At 34.5% G+C, this 25,488-nt stretch overlaps 1 protein-coding gene across 3 annotated transcripts; it reads right to left on the bottom strand.

Moving 5' to 3' along the window:
- Positions 1-600: 600 nt before the first annotated feature.
- LOC21394358 (small subunit processome component 20 homolog) lies at positions 601-21,847 on the bottom strand. 3 transcript variants are annotated; one of them, XM_024174085.1, is made up of 31 exons: positions 21,561-21,847; positions 21,340-21,462; positions 20,522-20,679; positions 19,617-19,661; positions 19,357-19,435; positions 19,180-19,253; positions 18,576-18,682; positions 17,942-18,124; positions 15,051-15,254; positions 14,729-14,945; positions 14,567-14,641; positions 14,078-14,424; positions 13,418-13,607; positions 13,035-13,287; positions 12,612-12,951; positions 12,057-12,237; positions 11,843-11,983; positions 11,466-11,745; positions 9,495-9,956; positions 8,019-8,482; positions 7,549-7,685; positions 7,287-7,468; positions 6,794-7,177; positions 6,457-6,582; positions 6,089-6,154; positions 4,205-6,009; positions 3,833-4,112; positions 3,009-3,242; positions 2,238-2,762; positions 1,984-2,116; positions 601-1,202 (listed from the first exon to the last, which is right to left on the bottom strand). In XM_024174085.1, exons 1-31 carry the CDS (start codon positions 21,627-21,629, stop codon positions 949-951), a joined length of 8,118 nt encoding a protein of 2,705 aa, XP_024029853.1. In that variant the 5' UTR covers positions 21,630-21,847; the 3' UTR covers positions 601-948. The 3 variants fall into 3 exon arrangements, with proteins under 3 accessions (XP_024029853.1, XP_024029854.1, XP_024029855.1); XM_024174086.1 differs by having other exon boundaries at positions 12,612-12,942; XM_024174087.1 differs by lacking the exons at positions 601-1,202; positions 1,984-2,116; positions 2,238-2,762 and adding an exon at positions 2,811-2,926.
- Between the last annotated feature and the right edge of the window lie 3,641 nt (positions 21,848-25,488).

Here is a 25,488-nt window from a genome sequence, read left to right as displayed (position 1 = left end):
CGAACGAAACATGTCATTTTTTTCTGATGAAGAGAAACGACGTCATTTTCCGTAAAACCACAAAAAAGTCACCTACAAAACGACATGTCATTTTGACAACAAAGAAAAAAACACCAACAAAATGACATGTCATTTTGACTAAAAATTTCACAAAAAATGAAATTTCATTTTTATTCATGCATCAAAACAACTTCGTTTTAAAAAAGAAAAAAAGCTTTCACTAGCAAAACGACATGTCTTTTTTTTTCTGATGCTAGAAAACGACGTTTCAAGAGCGAATCGATATGTCAACATAATTTATCATGGCTTTTTGAAGACCTATTAAGTAATTGAGGTGCCATGTATATCTACATGCTCCTCAGACTTGATGAACTTAAAATAATGTTTGTGATAACACAGTTCAACCAATTTCACTCTTTTGACAAGGTTATTGCATATCATTACTTTTATGTTATACCAAAAAAAAAAAACCTTAATATATAGACTTACAACCAAAATAACACTGTTCGCAAGGAATGGAGCATTGAAATAAAAAAAAGCTCCCTTCCAAGGAAAGAATTAAAAAAAAATAAAAAAAAGTTAAAAAAGAACATCTTTTTTTTTTTTTTTTTTTTTTTTTTTTTTTTTTTTTGCTCTGGGAAATATTTGTATTTAATCTTAACCTGTACATACATGCACGTTGGGTCAAAATTTCAATATGACAAACATGCATACAAAGAAATAAAAAAATGGTCATTCCAAAACTATTACCAAGGTCGGCGACTGCGTCATGATTTTCAAGTAGACTGACAAAACTAAAAGCCTCTCATTGCTTCTCGCAGGCGAAACTGGAAGTTTGTCAATGAGAAACGGGTACTTGAAGAGAATCATCCAGTGAAATGAAGATGATTGTGGTTTTCAACGATGACGATGAGCAACACTTTTTTGTTTCTTTTATGTTGGGGCTTTCTAAATCCATCGTCCAAATTTCATCGTCATTATCTTCCTTTTCTTGTGGACACGATGTTTTGCGGCAATCCTCAGTTTTCTCTTGGCATTTCGCTCAGGATTTACAACAGCCATTATCTTCTCTTCTCGTTTCCTTTTATCCCTTTTCATCTTCAAGGATTTCCTGATCTCCCCATAAACTTGCACAAATGTTTGGATGCCCAACTTTTCTCGTAGACGGTCAGAAACTTCCTTCACTAATCGCATAATATCATCTGGAAGACAAGCATTAAGAAACAATTTCAACATGATATAACAATAAAAGAAAGGGAACATTATGACATGGATTTTGTTTATTCTATTTAATACGTCCAGATGTTTGATGGTGAATTCCCGTCGTCTTTCATATGCATAAATTTCATCTATATGCAGGAATATATTGCCTAGAAGGAAAATGTATCATGCCTACGCAAGCTACTATCATTAACATGAAATAAATGAAAGATTCTAGACTAGCAATTAAGCCATGAGTAACTATGGTACAATTTCTCTAATGCTCTATTTTTTATTTTATTTATTTATTTATTTACTTTTTTAAGAAACAAAAGACTTCATTGAAAATTAAGAAGAAATGAAAAGATACAGGGGCAAGAGGAAGAGGTTTCCTCAAAAAGCAAACCCAAACCTCAAAAGCAAACCCAGAAATACAAAACGAAACAACAAAAAATACGAAGATATAAAAAAGATGCCCAATTCCTAACAAAGTCAGAAAAATTGGCCTACCAAACTCTCTCTCTATTCCCTATAGACCCATAATGATATCCAATATTTCACTTTATGTCATAAAACACGACTATCTTCCCCACGATCCTCAAAAACTCTGATTCCTCTCTAACTAAATATCCCCAAAAATAGCCAAGATAGTAACCCTCCATAAAATTTTGCCCCTGCAACTGATGAGACTAGAAGGTGGACAGAACTCAAGCACCTACCTACAGCTTTTTCTAATGCTCTATTGAACAAGATATAGGTAGAAAATTAGGAGGGAGAAATCACCTGAGATCACTTTTCCAGCAAATCCTTCGCAAACTTTATACAAGGGCAGCAGGATTTCATAGGCATACAGTAGTCGGTCTTCCTGAGTAATTTGACAACAGATTTTGCTGAAACTATTGAGGACAATTTTCATCTGCAAGCAGCAAGCAGCAATCAGACTATCTCAAGTAATAACATACTAACGACACAACAAACGAGCAAGTATACTTCAATCAGCTTAATATGTTATTACGCCTACGCTGCGTTATACAAACCTGAACATCCTCCATTTGAAGGGCAATCTTTCCCATCTTTTTAAGCAGGTTGGACACAAGTAAGTGCCTAATGTCCTTAGGACATGCATCGTCTTTTTTATCAAATACGCCAGATGTAAAAGACAAAAACATGCCCTGTCCTTTCCCTGAATGAAGCAACTTCAATGCTTTAAGAAAATAACCCTGCTCATTCGGTTCAAGGGCTGACCAAAACTTCTGAGGTTCTCCACACTCCAGTTGTCCCATCAAAGAGTGCACACCACAGATAGTGAAGACGAGATTTTGCTCAATCAGGTTGCTTGCAGCATCATTGCTGATTTTTGCCTTCAGTTGGCAACAGAAGGAAACAGCTATCATAAATAATCTACTTGGCCTCATAAGAAAATAACTTTGAATGGGTTTCTCTTGATTTTTCCCGCTGGCCTCTGTTATAGTAGAAAAGTAGAATGCTACTAGGCGACTTGCAACATCTCGTAACCACATGTGGGGATGCAAAAGAAGTTCACAAATTATTTCCCATATATCCTAGATTAAACAAAGAAAAAACAGTTACAAGATAGTGGAGTGGGGTGACCTTGTTACCTTAAAAAAAAATTCCATATCTACCAGACACAGCTGCTAAGATCATGCTGACAACAAGCAGCATAGCTAGTAGAAAGGATTAAGACTCCCATGGAGAAAGGACAAAGCTGTTCTTAATGTAAAAATTATAAACGAGTTCATAACTCAGACTAACTGCTAAAAATCTGTAGGAGAACAATTATAACATACCTCAAGATCACGTTCAAAGCATAAATCAGGGAACTCGTGCAGAATTTTTTCCAACATAATCAGTGAATAATAGGCCTCCTTCCAAAAGGGAATAGTAGATTCATCAGTATAATCTTGCGACCTATTGGTAACTTCACTGATGGCAGACTTGAAAATAGTTCTAGCCCTCGGCAATAAGCTGCTGATATGTTTTTCAAATTCTTTCTTCATAACTTCAACTAATAACCCCAGAACCTGGACAACAGAAATTAGAGCCATCAAAACAAGAAACAATTATAAAAAGGAGGAAAAAGAATAAGAGGCACCAGCCATTTGCATGGTCTCCGACTCATTAATCCGAATAACAGAACAAAAGCACATCGGTAAAGGGATTAGGCAGACCAAAATGTTTCCAGCAGTCTAAATCCCATACCCTCAACTGATTTTTAAAAAATCATTAACCACTGGTAAACAAATGTGACCATGAGAATCTATCAGATTTGAAATACAATTTTACACAGCTAGTTACGAAGGAAGAACAAAAGTGCATAAAAGAGAGAAAAAGGGTGTTATTAATATTAAAAGAAATATCCATTTTAACTTCTTTTCATCGTCAATAAATTTTCTTTTCTTCTTTTATCCTCTCATCCTCATTCTCATAAACTTCAACGTGGTTTGTTTAGTTAACAACTCCACTTAGACATTTGCATCTTTTATATAACTAAACCAGACTACCTTCAACTATTCCAGGAAATGTCAAGATAAAAAAATTACGAGGAAGATAATAAGCTAAAAGAATAACTTTAAGATTAGTTATGCGAATCGAAAAGTTAAAAGAATTTTACCTGTGCTGCAGCACCCCAAAGTTGCGACTTCTTATCCAAATACCAAGATAAACTGAATTCAAGAATTGAATGAAGTGAGCGTGCACTTATACAACTAATCAGACGTTTTATAGCAGTGCCAGTCATGGAACGAACTTCATTATCCTGATCGTTAGCCAAGCAAACGACCAAATGGATAAATAGTGTCTGTGAATGATTATCCAGAACAGTTTTTGGAAACTTAACAATAATTGTGTGAAGCATTTCAAGCACAGCTAATCTTCCACTTGAGTGTTCATACCTGCAAGTCAGCACAAGACAAAATTTAACAATAAGGAAAGAAATATTGAATAGGACAATCCTAAAACTTTGAGCTTGTTATCCAATACTTGCCTCAGATTAGAAAGCAGGAAATCCAAATGTTGTTGAAGACGCTTTCTAGAAAGACGATAATCAAGCAAGAATTGCAACAAAATCTGACTGCATTTTTGGCGTATTGGTTCTTCCTGGCTTGTTACCATCAATTCCGCAACTCGTGTTGCTAGATCGTATATTTCAGGAACAACTAGCTTACGGTTAACAATAGCCTTCAAAAGTGAAAGGGCAACAAAAGAGGGATTTCTTTCTAGATCAACAAAAAGTGGAAGCTGAATTAACAAATGAAGCTCTTCAGAGGAAAGGGTGGCTTTAGTTCCTCCCAGAAGCACAGTCAACAATTGTAAGCATGACTGCATTAAAGAACTGCTGGTATTTACCGTACTTTGGGCAATATCAAAGAGAGCTCTTTTAATTTTATCAACTTGGAATCCAATGGACGGTAAAGGCAATCTTACCAGCGGAATAAGGCATCTAAGAGCTGCAGACACAACCTCTTCATACTTGGAATTCAGGCAGCTTCCTAGCAATGCAACAAAAGGATCTAGCATCGATAACACCGGCAAATCATTTTTCCCGATATTCTTCACACTTTTATGCAATATTCCAAGAGCAAAGACCATAATAAGATGCGAACACAGAGACTTAGCACCTTTAACTCGACCTGAAGAAATATTTTTCCCACCTGCTTCATTTTTTTGATGTCCATCTGCCCCTGGAATTGATAAATTATCGCCCTTACTCATCTCACTTTTAATCCCATCTTCTATGAGACCAAATATAAAGATAAATAAGTCTGTCTGATCTACTGAAGGATTGCATTCAATACCAGCGGCTATGTGACTTAACATGCTTTCCAGTTTTGTTTTCACTTTTGGTGTTGGATGTTTCTGCAACTGAGACGTAACAGGGGAAAGTACTTTCAACGCATGGCTTTTGAATGTAACACTCTGGGCAATCAATTTTAGGGTTTCAAAAGACTTCCTCTTCCGAGTTTCTTTCATTTTTGAAGCAATCTTTTCAACCTCTTTTTCCTCGGCAAGATCTCCAAGAATATCATTCTCTACTATAGACAAGAGATCTTCCAAACAGTAATCCAGCTTACCACTACTAACAGGAGTTGAAAGAAGCTTTGACAAAATGAAATTCAATGTATACCCGAGCACATGCAGCTCATACCCTCGCTTTAATGTAGTCCGCATAATCCTGACGATAAACTGTAAGTATTCCAGCCCAAGTTCCTTCAAACAAGCCGCCAAAGCAGACCTAGCTTCATCACGACTACTTTCAGAACGGTTCTTCAGAAAGTTTGAAATACGATGAATGATACTAGGAAGCTGTGAGTCTATTATGTCTCCCGGAAGCAATTTTAATATCTTCAGTGCAGCAAGACTGGTGTTAACATTGACCTTGTCAGAATCAGACTCCAGCAACTTTTGTACCTTTGGAAGAACAGCTTTCTGAAGAGAAGTTTGTATCTCAGATACTAAAGCAGAACCACTACACTTATGTAATGTAACCAAAGAACCAGACAAAATGGTTCCAGGATCAGAAGCATTGTCAAATGCATCCGTGGTTACTGAGAAATGGAACTGATCCAGAATAGAGCAAATTAACCGTAATAAAACCTTCTGCTTATCTGGATGCAAGTTTATCTCATTAAAGCATCTCATCAACATAGAATAATATGAGTTCCATTTCATTTGGCCAGAAATTGAAGCAAGGGCCTCTATACATGCGTTTTTGACATGTTCACCTTTTCCTTCTTGCATTTCAAATAGCATATTGAAAAAGAGTGGTACAAATACTTTACGTATTATGTCCTGAAAGGAGGGAACAAAAATCAGTAACTTCGGTAATAACTTCTGGAGAACAAATATTTAGCGACATATTGAATATTACCTCTGCCATAGGGCTATAATTTATAGCATTCCTGAAGCGTAACAATGCTCTCGCTCTTCTATGCCTCTGCAATAAAAAAATAGTACATATGAGAACAAAGAAAAAAGGAAGATACGAAGCCAAAGAACAACAATGATAAAATTATTCTCATGAATGAGTACGCAAGCTGATGGAGATATCTCATGTAAAATGGAAACACCATATAAGATGCTTCCATGTTTGACAAAAGCATTGCTAACAAAAACCCTAGCCCCCTAAAAAAATAAATAAATAAAAATTACCCAACTTCTCTAAAGAATAGGTAAATTTATCTGATTTGACTAACTGAACATTTAGAGCCTTAGAGACATGTGACATAAAAATATCACCTGCAAATGAACGATATTGTTAAAAAAATCTACTTCAGCGTCATCATCAAAAAGAGACTTCAAGGAGTTAAGGTCTGCGATATTTGGAAGTTTTAACACCATTTCCCGAAGTAAATTAATCCATTCCTGAAACCACATCAATAAATCATAAAACGGAAACAGTTAGGTGTGATGATTATAATACAACACAAATAATTTGAAGGTTTATATTGCAAAGAGAATTCTAGATGCTTCGATACTTTTAACTTCTATATACTTTTAATGTAGACTAGTAAAACTTTTTTTTTTTTGCCAGGAAAACGCGCCTAATGTTCAAAGGGGTTTAAAAAGACCATACCTTTTTAACAGAAGCTTCTCCCTTCATTGCATTTCCCAGGTGCTTCAAGAGAAACTTGCTCATTACGCGCTTAATGGACCCTCTTGTCCAATAACCATCATTAGTTCTCTTACAAGGCCTTTCAAGATCATCCTCAACTTCACCGAGAATTAAGGAAGTAAATTCAACAAACAAAAGTAATGACTTATAAGCTGTATGCCTTAAGATCAACTCTTCAGATGACATGTCAAACACACAATGAGACAAAACAAGCAACGCTTGTTCCTCAGGAACAGTATAAAAGAAATCAACATTAATCTTTTCGTAGGCATTGATGATAGTGTCATAATCAAGGCCACCCACTTCCGTAACAGAGGTTGCATTCAAGTCATGGAGAAGTTTGGCCTGCATTTGGTGCAAAATTAAATGAACAGTGGAAATAAGAAACCTAGAAAATCAGGAAACTCTGTGGAAAGCATTACTTAAATCAGGGAAACATATGTACAAGCTTTACCACGATGTGTGTGGAAGGGTCCACTTGAGAAACAGTTTCAAGAAGATCACAAAGACACGGCCGCGCATCCCGATCCACAGAAACAAACAATGGAGAAATGGCATTCAGGACTCTTGTTGTAATCTCACTTCCTAAGACCAGTATCAAACCCTGTATGACTTCAACAGCTTGACGAGAACCATCTGCAAGACAACAGTAGATTTCAGTCATTAAGGAACATTTTCTAGACTCATCAAACATCAGAATTTCAATACATTATTACCTGAATTTGGAACTCCCTTTGCTAAAAATGGGAGCAGAATGTCAATGAACTTCCTGGCTAGAAACGGATCCTTTATATATTTGGACAATAACTTGAAAATCTTCATCTCTGTCTCACCCAGGCATTTGACCAATTTCCTGGAATATTTGAAATGGCAAAAGTGAAACCATTAACGGCATATCAACATAAAATATGTGCTACAGAGGGGAAATTTTCTGGCTAAAGAAAGAGGGGAAAGCTTAAATCAGAAGGATAAGAAGTGGGAGAACATTTTATAAATCCTGACAAAAAAATATGCTGCAATAGCTGAAGAGTTTGAAATAATTTGAAATAAGCTCAAAGGAGATTTTTCACGTATGCCATGGACTGAGGGTCACAATGATAAGTCTGTACGTTTCTTTGTATGATAACCAAAGGAAGACTGTACAATGGCAACAAATCAAAGAAATGGTACCATGTCACTGTCATACCTCTTGATCGCACTTTCACTTTGAAAAAAACCGTGCAAGCTAATAATAAGAGCCTCGAGATTTGGAAGTAGAACTCTCTTTACATCATTGTCTTCATCATCCAACTCACTATCTAAATTTAATAGGTTCTCAATGAACTTAAGAACACATCTTAAAATAGATTCTGATGCTGACGTAACCGTTAGAATTGAGAATATGTCAGGTACAAGATTCTTCTCTCTGTACAGAAGCGGCACAAGTTTCCAACTTCTAGTCATTGCAACAAAGCAAGAAAAGAGTGAACTAGGTTTTTCACTGCTAGAACCCTCCTGCTTAAAACTGTCGACCAAAGGTTTCACTGACTCGAAGAAAAGGTTCCAGAAATCATCACCAAAATCTTGATGCTCGTACTTATTGAGGACAACAGATACAATTTTCAGGCAAAAGGACCTCAATTCCTTTAATTGCTTTAGCGTCGAGATGGTCTGTACACAAACATATGCTTTCTTTAGTAAGTTTCTTCGATAACAATAGTTTTCTTAATAAGCTGCTTCAAGACTTCAGTAAAATAGTAGATTTACGGGGAACAACAGACTGTCAAAATGAACATAGCATGCCAAGCAGTGTCAAGTAATGAAGAATGCAGCTAAAACATGAAGAAGAATGGGAAACGACAAAGATTTTATTTGGATATCCTTAAAATTTACAGATGAAAAAAAAAAAAAAAAAAAAAAAAAAAAAAAAAAAAAAAAAAAAAACACTAAAAAGTGCTTGGACTAATGCAAAGGTATATTAATGCTACGTGTGGTTGACTTGTAATTTGTAGACATTTCTCCTGGAGACAAAACTTGGTATGTCAGACACTGGGCATAACAACTCTGTTAAGCAATGCCAGAAACTTAATACTAATGACACTACTTGTCTCAAATCACAAGGAGAAACTGATGCATAAATCTCTCAATCAATACCGTTTCTTACACTATATATTATGTTGAACAATAGAGATGTTGTGTTGTTCTTCTTGCTTTTGGCATCCGAGTATCAATTCTTGTCATCTTGAGGTATAAAATCAATTTCAAATATTTCTTAGAAACTCAATGACAAATGAATCTTACTGTTCAACATCATAAATTCACAGATGCGTATAACCATGTTCTTATGTCCAGAATTTTCCGGTTGTCTAATACATTATACACAAGGACAGATATAAAAATGTCTCCATAGCAAAATAAATAAATAAATAAAATAAAATAAAATGTGTATAACAATGTCTCCCATGTCATACTTTTTGGATGTGCAATACACAATGCAAGTATCCGCTGATAATAGATATTAGCTCTAAGTATTAAACAATTGCAAAACAGTTGAAAAATTTGTATTCACCGGTAGCCTATCTAATCTAACTAGAAAGATAAGACAAAACAAGCCATGTTGGTATTAACTACCAATTTTTAACAAAAATATATCCCGTTCCTTAAGAGTAGTAAATATAGTTACCTGGACAATATTTCCTTCAGTATTGTCTCTTTCAACTGAAATTAGCTTGGAGCCATATTCGCTTTCATCCAAAGAGGAAATATTGCCCTTTGCAGCATCAAGACTATAACTGCAGCTTCCCAATATTCGAACAACACTTCCCACTAAAAAATTAAGAAAAGGTCGGATGCGCAATTCATCAAAAACTCCAAGAACATCTTCAATCACATGAAGAAAACCATATCTTTTCTTCCAAGAAAGTGCTGTTATGTTATCCACACTGAAATACTTGAGAAGCTCAGAAGCTTGAAACCTGTCTATAGAACTTATTGATGAAGTCCAAAACCAGTCAGATGTACCATCACCGCCCACTGGAACAATTTGCAGGGGCTTTATTAACAATGAAAAGAAAAGAGGAAGCTCAGCAACGTCAAGCTGAGCTAGAAAACCAAGAACCGCCTTTCGGTAATTTATGCTTGCATGCTGACCAAAATAGAAATGCCACCAAACAGGATTAGGACAAGATGATAAACATGGAACTTCATCCCCTAATACGCCAGCACATGCAAAAATCCAGAAATTTCAAAAGAGGGCTAATAAAATGGATTGGAAAACATAGCACAAACACTTAGTGACATTATTTTTCTGCGAATTAAGCAATTTGTCAATACAAGTTTAATTTTTGAGGGAGGGCAGTGGTGGAATACTTTTTAACAAGATAGGGAGTAAAGGTGTATATAGATATTGAGGGAGGGCAGTGGTGGAATAATTTTTAACAAGATAGGGAGTAAAGGTGTATATAGATATTGGAGTAATTTTTTGGAAATTCTTGGTCAGTAAGGGGCGGCAATCAGTTTGAATATTTTTTTTTTGTTGTTTTTGATGAATACAAAGAGGATTTAACGAAAGAAAAGCTAGTGAGAAAGCACTTAGCAGCTTCTGGGAACAGAAAAAATTTAAGGTACATATTCACAAACACAAGGACTTTCACATTGCTCACAGAACTGCAACCTTTTTTTCTTTTCTTGAATAAGCAAGAACTTTATTAAAAGAAAAAAGGAAGGAAAAAAAAAGGTCTAACAAATCTAAAACAAAGAAAAATAAACGAAAAATAAAGAACAAAAACAAAAACAAACAAAACAAAACTAACTTAAAGAAAAAAAAAATAGATAGGATTAATTACAAAAATTCCCCTGAACTATACCTCTAGTAACACTTTGTCCCCCAGTCTTTAAAATGTAACATCTATTCTCCCTGAACAACGAAATGTTAACAAAAAAGCCCCCTCCATTAGGTTTTTTAACGGAAATTGACATTTAATTTGTTATTTTAAGGTATTTTAGTAGCTCTATGGTTTAAAATTTAGTTTGAATTTAAAACTAACTTAAATTTAAACTTTTAATTATGAGACACCCATTATTGATTGAATGTAAGTTAAAAAATTTGATGAATCTCTTTTGGTAGAATAAAAAAATTTATGAAGTTTTTTCTTTGAATATTTAAATTAGTTTAAATTTAAATTAAATTTTAAACTATAGAATTACCAAAATACACTCAAAATAGCAAATTAAATGTCAAGTTCAATTAAAAGCCTAACAGAGGGGGCTTTTTTGTTAATATTTCATTGTTCAGGGGGAATGGATGTTAAATTTTAAAGATTAAGAGGGCAAAGTGTTGCAAGGGGTATAATTCAGGGCGAATTTTTTGTAATTTATCCAAATATATATATATATATATATATATATCAAAGAAGCAACCTATGAGAATACTTTGACTTCCCCTTTTTTTTTTTAATAATGAACAATTGAACGTAAACACCATGGAATTTATTGTGAAAAAACATACAAAACTTGATAACATGCAGTTGACCAAGAAATAGGTAAATCATAAGTAAAACAGTGTAATGCATAAAAAAAAAAAAAAAAAAAAAAAAAAAAAAAAAAAAAAAAACAAAGAAACAAAAAAAAAAACACTAGTTCAAAAGTAATGTACCTTTCGAGAGGCATGCTTCTTCAACTTCCTGACTTTTGGCATCAAAAGACGGATCACTATAGGTACAAGATAAGCTCTGTGATTCTCATTAATAAGCTTAGATTCTCTAGACAGACTCCACCTCGTTATTTCCTCTCTGAAACTACTGAAGCTGATCAAGTTTTTCAGATGCTGACTATATACTACCAGGAGATTCTCTTCATCTTTATCTTCGTGTCTCCACAGTAACAGGCAATCAAGAACCTTCATCTGTATCTCAGGATCATTTGCATCCAGAAGCCTGATGAAACACAAGAATTTCATCCATAAATCTATATTAAACTAAAAGGACTTGTAACACCAAATGGATAGATACCAACTTTACATAATCTACAAACCTATTTTCCAGTACACTTTTAAGGGACTGATTCCAATTAGAGGACCAAAACTTCCACATCAACTTCAGCAAACTTAACCATTCTTTCAGGATACTCTTCCACTCTTTGCCTCTACAAACTAGTGCATTGAACGATCCCACACTATAATTACGAAACCAAAGTTAGACCTCCACAAATAAGAATCAATAAAATGTATTTAGAAAACAACAATTACCTTGTAGGCTCATCACAATCATAGCCCAAAAACTTTAAAAACAAAGGTACTATAGATCGAGAATGAGAATCCACAATCCTTGGAATCCTTTGCAAAGATTTGAGCAACAATGATAATACTGTTGCCAATGGCGTGCTATCAGAAGCAGGATTAATGAACAAATTAAAGCGCTCAACAAGATCTGAAAAGAGATACAAATTTTGTTAAGAAAAGAAGTTACAAAAGGAAGAAAAAAATCTGTTAGCAAATAAAGAAAATAGTAATAATTCATAATTTCAATTTCATAAAGATAACTTGCAGCTGCCATGGAGCAGAAGATTGAATTCCATCTATTGAAAACCCAGACAGCTAATTGGTAACAACCAAGTCACTTATAATAACCAGCAATGTATATCACAGAATATTATTTTCCCTTCACGGGAATTGTAATAAGAAAACTGAGAAAAAAGAAGGGGGGGGGGGGGGGGGGGTGGACATGGAAGCATGTGTAAGAAGCACTTGAAATTTATGAACTCGAGAGATGTATCAATGGCACGAGTTAACATTGCCGCATACCACTAGATTTGTCAGAGGATTTAGCGATGATTTTATCAAGTTGATCATTCAATGTATGGGACGTGGAGAGGATTTGCATAAAACAACTAAGGAACTTATCCCACACAAGTTTTACATGATGGCTTAGTAAAACTGCAAGGCAGTCAGATGTTGGATCCCAAAGGTGGCTAAACCGGTTATGAAAGACACCAATCAGTGCATTCAAGAGAAGAGGCACATAAGCTTCGGCTATCCTTCCAGCAGAGAGGGCCATGTGCACTTTAGAGATTAACAGGGTTACTGTCCTGCTGGTAGATACGGAAAGAGGAGTTGTCTCAATCAAGAGAAGAAGCTGCAGAACCTGTTGAAGGAAAATCAGCATTGAGATCTCTCAACTAGACAATGATTTAAACGATCAAAGAGCAAAGAATATCAACATCATACGTTAAAGTGTTGGCTATCTGTATGGAAAATCTGAGAAGCTTCAGTTTTCAATTTCTTCTGAACAGGCTGATCTTCTGTGAAATGATCACAGATCAAAGGTTCGTAGTGAGACAGTATTTTAAGAGATGCAGTGCGGAGCCCCTTCTCTGAGAGGTACAAATTGTCACCAAATAGACTTAATGCATCTATTGCCTTGTCTGCTTTAAGTTCTGAATGATATGTTCGAGAGCTGCAGTCAGCTTCCGTCATTGGCCTATGATTTAATGATTGGAGAAGAATTTAGAAAAAGTTGCTTTAACATAGCTAACAATCACCATGCGCAAGAATTTGGAACAATAAATTGAATGAACTTATCACATGTTTTATATGGATATCAGCATTACCCATTTATGGAATCCAAAAAATCAGCAACAGCAGATAGTACTTGCAAACATGATCTGTGCCTTCTCGCAAGACTTAAAATTTTGCCTGTTTCATTAAATCCATCTTCACCGTGATGCATTTTGGAATAGGAACTAATAGCAGTGCCAATTATGCCTTGCCATCTTTTGTTAGGGACACCAGAAACAGTATCTGAAAGAAAGGTGCAGATGAATATAATATATTAGTTTAACGGATTAGCAAAGGAGTGCAATAAATAGATACACGTGCCATAGATAAAATAGAAAGTTAGAAATCACTTTCCAGAGATTCAGTAAACTACAGGTATCACAAAAGTAGAGTACCTCATGGAAATTAGTATTATATTTGGTGAAAAATGAAAAGTGGCTTGATAATTATGCATTTTAGAAAACAAAAAACAAAAACAGAAAAAAGCTCATAAGAGTTGAAATTTAAATGAATACCAAGGAATAATAATTCTCAATTAACATACAGCTATTCAGATGTTAACAGTCCCTTGAAAGATTAAGGTTAGACATCTAGGATCTCATTTCTAGGCATAAATGCAGCTTATGCAAAGGGAAAAAGAATTGACACACTCTACCAGGGATCAAAAACTATATTTAGAAGAAAAATAAGATTAATAAAGACAGAAGAAATACCAGGTTTAATTGTTAGACAATGATCAATTGCATCTACTAAATCAATTAGCAGGGATGAATCTGCTTTAGGATCTAGCAAGAACGGAACACATTTAACAGTTGCCCACAGCAGAGGTAAGCTGGTTCCAAGTAATTGATCTGACGATGAATTAAAAGGCACATTATCACTTATCGCCCCTATCCACTTGTGGATATCCCTCCGCAGAAAATCTTGAATCTTCAGAACTCTTTCTTCAGAAACTCGACCTAAGATGACATTTTTTTCTTCCACGCTTTGCCTCTCAAATAAAGAAAGTAATAGATATACTACTTCTTCTTGTGAAGTTTTGATCAAGTCACTCAAGGCACTATAACAGAGAGAGAGAGTGAGTGAGTGAGTGAGTGAGTGAGTGAGAGAGAGAGAGAGAGAGAGAGAGAGAGAGAGTTGGAAATTGTCTCAGACGAGTAATTTATAGAAACATCCAAGAAACAAATGACATTTCAGTTTACCTTAATATATTAACTCTAAAGAAATTCAATATGGAGAGGTCCTTCAGTAGTAGTTTCCGAATGAAAGGCAACAAACTGAAACCCACACCTCACACTGTCAGAACGATCTAAAAAGCTTAATTTAAAAACCGTATCAAAAGTCAAAATCATTGAATGAAATACCTGGAGCTCCTTAATTCAAATATTGGAGCCCATAGCAATGAACATTCGGAGATGGTTGACATATCATCGTAATTGTGCAGCACATCGAGAGTGCAAAGCATCAATTCTAGAACCTTATCAAAAATTTCAGGTAAATGATCCTCATTCGTTGTGATGCCAGAAGGTAATATCAAGGTTTCTAAAAGCAATGCGAGGACATCAACCATTGGTCGGTAATCTATGAAACATTGAAAGGTATAAGTTGGTAGTCCAAGAAGCAAATCAATCGTACTTCAAAAATAATATAATAAAATGAATAAAGAGAACTTATACAATCACTCACCAGAAACCCCTCTCCCATCATTAATCTGAACGGTAGAGATTAGCAGCGATAACAGGTGATCTAATCGCCTAAAGAGCTTGTTTTTTACAGAATCAATTATTTCTACATATAAGCATTTCCACATTAAATTCAATTCTTTCCGCTCGGTCACCTCGCACAATCTTTGAAACGCAAGAATCAACACTTCAACAACATTTTCTGAACCTGTGAACGAAAGACAGAGATTCGAAACAGGTAGAATCACAAAACTTTAAAATTTCTCTCTTTTAGGAGAAGATCAACCACTACTCTAAAATTTTATGATTTTATCTAACCAAGATATGCCAACGTCAATATGAAATACAATTGGCCCTAATAACGTGAAATATACCAAAACGTTTTTTTTTTATTATTTATGGTGATGCATCAATACTGATATTGCTATCAGGAACAATAAACAAATAAATCTAATGAACCACAGGCGATTAGATTGAAATCAGTGAAGATGTGATAGGAACTTGTTAGTTGGTTAGAGATGTTAATAGTTTGTTAGAAAGGATGTTATTAGTTAGTTACTGTGGACTCTAGGTGGTTAGGGAATTAGTTAGAGAAGGCAGGGGACATTAAAAGGGGGGTTCGGGAACTGAGAGAGGTTAGGAATAGTCTGAGTGATTTTGGAAAGTCTTGGCTCTTTAGCTAAGCAGGGGAGGACCAGCAGTCCCTCGAAGTACTGCTTCAGTAATTCATTCTTCAATTCCATAAAAGTTCATCTTTCTCCTCTCAATTCTTCTCATTTCTTGAGAATTGTCTTAGATCTTATCAATTTGGTGTTAGAGCATCAATCTTGGTTATGGCCGGAAAGAAGTTGGAGGAATGATTTGAGTCGGTGGAGAAGGAAATTCAGTAAGTTAAGGAGACGGTGGAGAAAGGAATTGAGGGAGTCCAGGCAGAGATGGTTGATCTACGCCGATTGATGGAAGAACACATTAAGCTGCTGTTGTCGGCGGAGAAAACCAAGGCGGCGGCGGAGGAACTTAGAGACGCTGGCAACCAGGATGGGAAATTTGGTTCGGGTGCAACTGGGTCGTTGGCCGGAGCAATTTTGACTGGGTCTTTGTCTTCTGGCATGGTTGGAACTAGGTCAGCATTTTTGAGCGCGAATTCCAACAAGATTTGGGCTGGGTTCCAAAATTCTGGCCGAATTTGGACTGGGTGCCGTGATTCCAGCGCAATTGGGACTGATTCCCGCTCAATTGGTGTTGGGCCTCCTAATACCTGCGGGATTGGATCGGAAAAGGGAATTCAGGTGTGAATTCTGGTGAAATTAGGGCTATGTCTTGGTCTGCCTACGTGTACAGGGGCAACTTCAGCAAAGTTGGGGCTGGACTTCCTAATTCCAGCAAGATTGAGGCTAATTTTGGTGCAATTGGAGTTCACCCTCGAAATTTCAGCATGTTTTGGGGGTGGGGATGCAGAAATTGGCATGCCTAGAGTTCAAATTAGGAAGTTTGCAAATGGCAGATTTGAAATTGGTGGGTTTGCAACTCCAAAACCCAACGTTTCCCTTGGGTTCACTGCTTGGTTCATGGTTCCAAGCCTCTCTGTTGTAGCCTTCGTCACTGCTAAGCTTGACTCTCCTAGAGTCAATGCTCCATTCGACGTTCCAAGATTCAAGCTCATCAATATGGGAAGTGGAGTCATTCGGCTGCAATTTCTTGACTTACACCTTGAGGACAAGGTGTTTGTTTGGGGCGGGAGTAATGATAGGAACTTGTTAGTTGGTTAGAGAAGTTAGTAGTTTGTTAGAAAGGATGTAGTTTGTTAGTTACTGTGGACTTTAGTTGGTTAGGGAATTAGTTTAGAGAAGGCAGGGGATATTAAAAGGGGGGTTCGGGAACTGAGAGAGGTCAGGAATAGTCTGAGTGATTTTGGGAAGTCTTGGCTCATTAGCTAAGCAGGGGAGGACCAGCAGTCCCTCGAAGTACTGCTTCTGTAATTCATTCTTCAATTCAATAAAAGTTCATCTTTCTCTTCTCAATTCTTCTCATTTCTTGAGAATTGTCTTAGATCTTATCAAGATGGAATGCGATGTAAACCGTATTTTTTCTTACGTGAAAAAGAGGGAAGATCTTAATATGCTTCTTCAAGGCTTCAACAAGTATAAAATGCTGACAACATGCTTTAAGTCTGGAGTACCAATTGCTTCAGGGATCATTGTAAAATAATTTGTTCAGTGTAGTTTTGAAGTTGTTCCTTGGTCTTTTTTTCCGAGAACAAATACAACTTCATTTATCACATAGAATCATGAAGTTCCTCTGTCATTTTTTAGATCTTATGTTTTCTTTTGGTTTTTAAGGATGCCTCACCCTCTCCTATTTTGTACTTTTCTTTCTTTCATTAATAAACTTTTTTGGTCTCTCCTAAAGAAAATCATCAACAACTTTGCAACAAACCCTTCCGCTTAATGACTGAGTATCTTAGGCCTTGTTCATTTTACAACTCAAGTCACAACTCAAGTTTTATTGCTACAGTGTTTTCTATCACAAAAACTCGAATTTAACTTTTTTGCTACAGTGTTTTTCTCTCGCATAGACAACTCAAGTCATAACTCAAGTTATAACTTGAGTTGTGAAATCAACATACCTTAATCTTTTCAACCTTGGTTATGCATTTTAGTTTGTCTAAAAACTTAGTCATAACACCAAATAGACTGGCAACTACAGCAACAAAAGCATGAATACCAATTACAAAGTGAACATACTTTAGCAATGCAGTAATATCAGTAGCATAGCAAATTAATAGAGCAAGCAATGTCAAGAGAACAAGATAAAATGTGGATAAAGAGTAACAAAAGAATATATGAACAATAGGAGAATAGGTAGATAAGAATTCCAGCTTAGAAAAGAGCTTGCCTTGGCTGAATTTATCGCCAATATTGAGTACTGGATCACTCATCAATAACAACAACACTCTCTCTACTTTAGAATGAAGCCTCGATGAGGTTCCTCTCATAGCATAACAAAGTAAGAAACTGACTCCATACTTTCTGGTAGCTAAGGGTTTCTTGACTACTTCAAGCATGATCTTCCAGACACCTGTTATCATTAAAAAAATAATAATAATCTTATCAATAACCTACAAAAATAATTCAATTTTATTGAAAAATTAATCTCATCAAAAACCTAATTTTTCACTAGACCACACTTTCTAAGGAGTTAAACCAACAATTATGACCTTCAACATCAATATCGTTCAACCTCCTAGTTCGTGTACGCAAACAGGTTCTAAACAAAAATAACTCCTCTATAATGATCAATAAAAGTATTCACTCATATCATTCAAATTGTTTACGAAAAACAGAAAACTTAAAAATTTTGATTTTTTTTTTTTTTTTGAATCCTCAGAAAGCAGAAAAGAAACAAAGCAAAAAAAAACTAAAAAATAAAAAACTGTGAAATAACCAAAAAAAAAAAAATCGGTGTCAAGCTTATCGTCAACAAAAGCAAATAGTTGAACGTAAAACAACAAGACATGGCATGTCTATACCTTGTTTAAGCTGATCAATAGGTGCATTCCTGAACAAAAAGGAAACTGCTTCTGCCATAAAATCTTGGACATAATCTTTTGGGTAGTACCTTAATTTCAGAGTAACCCTTCAAAGATAAGGAGGAAAAAAAAAAAAAAAAAAAAAAAACATAAGCACCAAAATGATAATAAGTAAAACATCACCACAATGTTATTTATCCATCTTCCTGCATATGAAAGTAAGTGGATCTATATTGGACCCAAGTCTGACTACTATAATTTACGCCACACACCTAAAATATTAAGTCTTGGCCATAAGAGATACCTAGCCAACTTCAACCATTTTATATAGCATCCTAAAACCATTATACACTAATCTATTATACTTATGGAACCGTCAATAGCTTTATGTAATTCCATCTTCTTTTCTAACACACACACACTGTCCCAAATAATTTGAAAGTGATACGTTAAAGCTTTGATCTTGGTCTGAAACTTCTCAATTCTCATTACAAGATGCTGAGGATCCCATCAAAAATATTCTCAAAGATCCTTTGTTATCAATAGAACGAATGCTTGGTCATAGATTTCACAACTCAAAATCAAAATATGAAAAAAAGCCTACTTGAGTATGTATGCAAGCTTGTCTGTAAGATATTTCTGTAAATACATCATAACATGAGACCAGGATGTAAAAATCTGCAAAAACCCACAAAAGCGAATGTTAGTTGGCTATTAGCCAGATATCCAGAAACTGAAATTTAAAAATCAAAATTGAAGCTGGAACGAAAAAGATTTTAACCTGCTCGATAATTTCTGGCTCCCTATCTGCACCACTTTCAAGGAGAGAAACTAGAGACTCGGCAAAATTTGGCAAGAAACTGGAGAAGCCAATATCCACAAAGAAAAAAATAACAACAATAAGTAAATTTCGGGAAGATCAAGTTTTGACATAACAAGAATAAGTAAATTTACAGGAAGATCAAGTTTTGACAAATATAGACAATGATACTCTTCAACTACCAAGGACATAGAAACAACAAAATGAAGAGTTAAACTCACGGCAGAAACTCCTCGAGAAGATCTCTAGATAAAGCTGCAATTAGCCTGTATAACGAATCACAAAGTTCAGTTTATCCAGGAAAGTCCAAACAAATAAAAACCCATCAAGAAATACATAAGAACAAGTTTTAAAAGGTTTTATTGAGTTTCAGAAGAAATCGAGAACATGGATACTTCAAGAAACAGTGCAAGAGTGGTAAAGGAAATCAAAGGTCGTATAGGAATCTCCTTGCTGCCTTATTACAGTGTAACATCACCGAGTGACTATACAATAAATGAAAGTGCACTTGTTGAGATGGGAAAAAAAAATTTTCTTTGATAACTGTGGTGTCTGAGACATTGCCTAAGATGGAAAAAGTATATTAACAGAAAAAAGAAATGGACGCTTTTTTTAAAATATTGACATTTCAAAAGTGTCCTTGAAGTTCAATTTCGTCCGTTCTCAGTTATTTAAGGCTATGGAAGCCCCCTATTGTCCTCACTGTTTGACAACATTGAGATTTCTAGAGTGACTTTGCAGTTTAATAACATCAATTCCCTGCTATATGAGGCTAAGGAAGCCCTTTTTTCTCCTAGATATTCTAGGACATTGAAATTTCAAGAGTAGCTTTGAAGTTTAATTTCCTCAATTCTCTGCTATTTCAAGCTATCGAAAAGCCCTTTTCTATAGCATGAAGATCAAGCTTTCTTTTCTTGAGAAATTTCTTACTATCTTTTTGCTGAATAGAACCACTGATTTTGTTATAAATAACATACTTACCATTTTGTTTCCACACCATTTAGCAAGAAATAGAAAACATGTAATGGAATCATGGAACAATGATAAAAGCCAAATCAAATATTTGAAATTCTACTCTAAAATTGCAATCCACCACAATCACAAGAGAAAATAAGGTCTAGCATACCTGAGAATAGGCTCAAGTGAAAGTCTTGCTTTAATCTGTAATCTCGAAAGAAGTTCTAGCATGATAGTTTCCTTGTGCACTATCACCAAAGGTAATGTTTGCACCAAGGGTAACATTTCCTCATAAAAAGAGATGAAATCCTCAGCAGTATTCAATTCCTACAATCAAACACCAATAAGTACGAGTATAGGAATCCACTACAATAGTTAATGAGTCCTAATCAACATGAAATACGTAACAAAATCATACAACAGCAACATTTCAAACAAATACATTCTCATTAGGAACCTTCCTCATAGAAAGAAATCACTCTTCTAATGGGTGGAGGGATTGATAAGAATTGAGATTAACCAAAACCAGAAAAGCTAAAGCTCAAAAAATAGTCAACAAATTACAATCTTCTTCCCAATTACTCCCTGCCATAAATTTTGCTTCTTTTTCTTTCCTTTTTTCTGGCAAAAATTGCAAAATAGTAACTTTCCCAACAAAGACGACCTTCAGAAATCTTCCCCAAAAAGTATAATGTTTCACCAGAATGTTCCCTATCTCAGCAAAAACTACTTATCTCATCCTATTTGTCGCAACTGAAAAAACAAGCAATCGAAACCAAGCAACTTGTTTTGTGCCATTAAAATCTTTACGCAAGTCTGAAATCAAAAAAAAAAAAAAATTACAATCATGTGGGAGTCCAAATCACTAACTAGGTCCGGTTCATTTCACCGACTTTATAATTCGAGTTTTGTTACAATAAATAGCTCTCACAAGTCACATCTCAACTCAACTCTAAATATTGAAATTTAGAGCAAAACAAAACATACTCTCCATTCTGCGAGGCAGTCCCGGAAAAAAGACGAGCCCTCGGACGGCTCGGACTTAACTTTATCAAGACTCCGGTACACATCGATATCGATATCTTCTATTCTCTGAGAAAAAGTCTTAAACTGCACAATGACAACAATGAAACATCGAGTTTAATGTCCATACGAAACAATTCGTAACCAAAAAAAAAAAATTCTGGTTGAACAGAGGGAGTACTCACAACGAAGCGTTGGCGGCCGGATGATTTGTTGAGCGACTTGACGGCCTGAGCGTGAGAAGGAGTCGCCATTCTTGCGAGAGATTTGGTTTGGTCTCGTGGGGGAAGAAAACCGGAATTAGGGTTAGGGTTTCGGGTGAAGAAGACGGTGAGCTTTTAAATAGCATGAATGGAATTGAGGAAGGAGTTTTACCGACTTGGATTGCGCCGGTATTATGAGAATGAGAACCGTCTTTGAGGTGGCTGAAGAAAGGGTTTAAGGAGGATTTAATTTTAGTGGTGTGTCACAGAACTTTTGGTTCATTCTGATTTTAACCCATAATCTTCGCAAAATCTGATTTTAACCCTGAGCCTTAGAAAATCTCACACCTAAATTTTGAATTAGTTCTACTTAACACTTTTCAATAGAATCTAATCTAATTATTACTATATACTAAAGGAAACCCCCGTGCACTGTTTATCTACACTCAGTTTACTTTTTTACAATAGTATTGTGACGCTTTTGCCCTTACTCTCTCTGCTCTCTTCTTCTTTTGGCGCAAGGGCATTTTGGTCTTTAGGTGGCTTCTTGGGTTTTAGCTTAGTTTGGTAGTGTTGTAGATTTTAGAAAAATTACTTTTAGCTGTGCTGAAAGAAGAAGCAGATGTTACAAAAAGCAGCTGAATGTTTGATAAACTATAATTATTGTAGCTGTGCTAGTTCCAAAATCAGTGTAATAGCGTTTGGTAAATTATAATGTTGAATTGTTACAGATAGTTAAAAATTACGACTATATTATATTATACTATAATATAATATATATATATAATTACAATATAATATATATTTATTGGTAAGGTCTCCAGTGAGGTACTTGGAAAGTGCCTGATCGGAACGACAATTGTATATTTCTGCATAAATCGTGTATAATATACATGTAATTCGTGTATATTTACATGAAATACAACAAATCAGCTAATATACATATTTTCATGATATGTGTTCACTAATTGCTATAAAAATACATGTTTTGAGGATTAATATACATTGTCGTTTCGTATAACTTAACATACACGATTTACATGTAAATATACACAATTTATACATAATTATACAACTGTCGTTCCGGTCAGGCACTTGAAAAGTGCCTGACCGGAGACAATTCCTATATTTATTATTATATTTAGTATACTACAAGAAAACTATTATTATATAATATATTATATAATTATAGGAATTGTCTCCGGTCAGGCACTTGGAAAGTGCCTGACCAGTCAGGTACTTGTATAATTATGCATGAATTGTGTATATTTACAGGTAAATCGTATATATTTACATGTAATGTCGTGTATATTTAACATGAAATACAACAAATTAGCCAATATACATATTTTCATGCTATGTGTTCACTAATTGCTATAAAAAATACATATTTTGAGGATTAATATACATTGTCATTTCTTATAACTTAACATACACAATTTATATGTAAATATACATGATGTACATGTAAAATATACACGATTACACAATTATACAAGTGTTATATAAATATACACAACTTACTTATAAATATACATAAATTATCTGTAAATATACACAATTCATGCATAATTATACAAGTGCCTGACTGGTCAGGCACTTTCTAAGTATCTGACAAGAGACCTTGTCTATAATTATAATATAGAATATAATAATATTATTAAAATAATAACTAAATAATTAAAAATAACGATTATATTATATTATACTATAATATAATATATATAATTAGTATATTTAATTATTATTAAATAACATATTATATAATTAAGATATAAAATATAATAATATTATTAAAATGGTTAATATAATTACAATATTATAAAATATATTATAATATTACATAAGAAATATTAATATTTCAGTTATAATATAATTAAAAACTACAACTATATTATATTATAATATAATATATTATATAATCATTATTATATTATATTAAACAAATATATTATAATTGTAATATTATTAATATAATAAATATAATTATATCAATACAATATAATATATAATATATAATTATATTATAATTATAATATTATATTATTAAAATAATTATAATATCATATTATATGATAAAATAATTATATTAGAGTTATTAATATAATTATGATATTATTTGTTACAATATAACTATTATATTATATTATATTACGAGTCTGAATTTTAGTTTGGGAAGATTGTAAATTTTAAATTTCATTAAGGGTATTATTGCTATTATGAAAGATTCATTAATTGTACTATGTTGATTCCCGCACAATCTAAAAGCTAAAGTTATCTTTAGGCTGCTTCTAATTTTGGCTGTAGATTCTTGAAAAATTCTTCAAAAAGCACTTTGAAGAGATTTACAAAACACTAAAATCAGCTTCTGCTACAAGCAGAAGCTGATTTTTGGGAGGAAAAAGTAATACCAAACTAAGCCTTTGTTTCCTCGATTCTCTCATCTTCTCTGCCCCCTTCATTTGCTCTCTTTCTTAGTTTTGTGGTTTCCTCTTCACTTTCTTTGCCTTCCGCCGTTCTTGATTTTTTTCCCTCTTCTTCCCTGTTTTTCTTCTGATCTTATTCTTCTCCCTCGCTTTGTTCTGGTCGGGATCCTGCATGTGCTCCTTTGTGGCTTCGATCTCTTCGTCCCTTTTATGCAGTTTGGGCATGGAACTGTGTAACACCCTGAAGAATTAATTGAGATTAATTAAGGTAATTGAGATTATTAGTGTGCCTAATCTGGATTATTAATTGAGTTTAGTTAATAAATGTTTCTGACACGTGTGAGTTTAAATAGTTATAAGGTATTTAAATTATTCTCAGTAATTTATTTTAACCAGAAATGTGTATGGGCGTATTTCTAGATTGCTCTTTTAAAATATTGACACTTGTTCTTTTCCTTCCTTCCTTCCTGTGCACTTTCTCTTTCTCTTTCACTCTCACTCTCCCCCTCTTCACTCCCGTGCTCTCTCTCACTCTCTCTCTCTCTCTCATTTTTGTCCCAAATCAAACGGATCTTGAACCAAAGAAAGATTTAAAGAAGTTTTCAACGTCAAGAGAAGGATTCGAGGTAAGACTACTGAAAAAACCTCTCTTGAATCTCAAGTTTTTGAATTTCAAAACTTATTTTTGGTTCAAACCGGATTTTGATGGTTTTTGAGTAAAACTAGAGTAGAAATTGGAGATCTTGGGTTCTTTGGACTTGTTTTAGGACCTAGAACCTGTAGGATCAAGTTGTGATTTTTAAGTGAAAAAATCATTTGAACAACAACAAACTTGTAGGCGGAAATTTCAAAAATTTTCACATATCTTTTAATTCCAAATTAAACTTAAACCACAACGAGAGATACATGCATGATATATGTTTATTGATAAAGGAATAAAATGACAATCATACCTTTAAGACGATCGGATCAAATATGGCCGCAAGGATCTTGTCTCACTATCTCAAGTTCCGAGATGGAGAATTGCAGTGAAATAAGACCGTTGATTTATGAACACGATCACACCACAAACCACTCATTGATTCAAGACTATGACTCTAAGTGTTTTGGGATGAGAGAGTGGGCTCTTTTTCAAAAACCTAAGGAAACAATTTTCCTTCTAATTTTGTTACAAAATCCGGCCACCCTAGGGAGAGAATGAGAGTGAGATATTTTTTTTTTCTTCTTAGCCACCACTAGGGTTTCTAATAATATCTTTTTATAAGAGGAAATTCGAAAACTCAAACCCTAGATGGGATTTCTGAATTTTCCTTCCTCTTTTTAATCAAAATCCGAATTCCCTCTTGCCTTAGGGATTTCTGAATTTTTCCTTCCCTTTTATTGCCCAAATCAAATCATGTTCAAATTCTATTTTGAATTTTAAATTAATCACCATTAATTTCAAAATTCAAATTCATTCCTTTTATTTTTCAATTATCAAATAA

The sequence above is a fragment of the Morus notabilis genome, unplaced genomic scaffold (genome assembly GCF_000414095.1).
Source record: "Morus notabilis unplaced genomic scaffold, ASM41409v2 Scaffold1055, whole genome shotgun sequence".
Lineage (NCBI taxonomy): Eukaryota > Viridiplantae > Streptophyta > Magnoliopsida > Rosales > Moraceae > Morus > Morus notabilis.
Note: the sequence above shows the minus strand (reverse complement) of the source record. Positions and strands in the feature narration are given on the sequence as shown.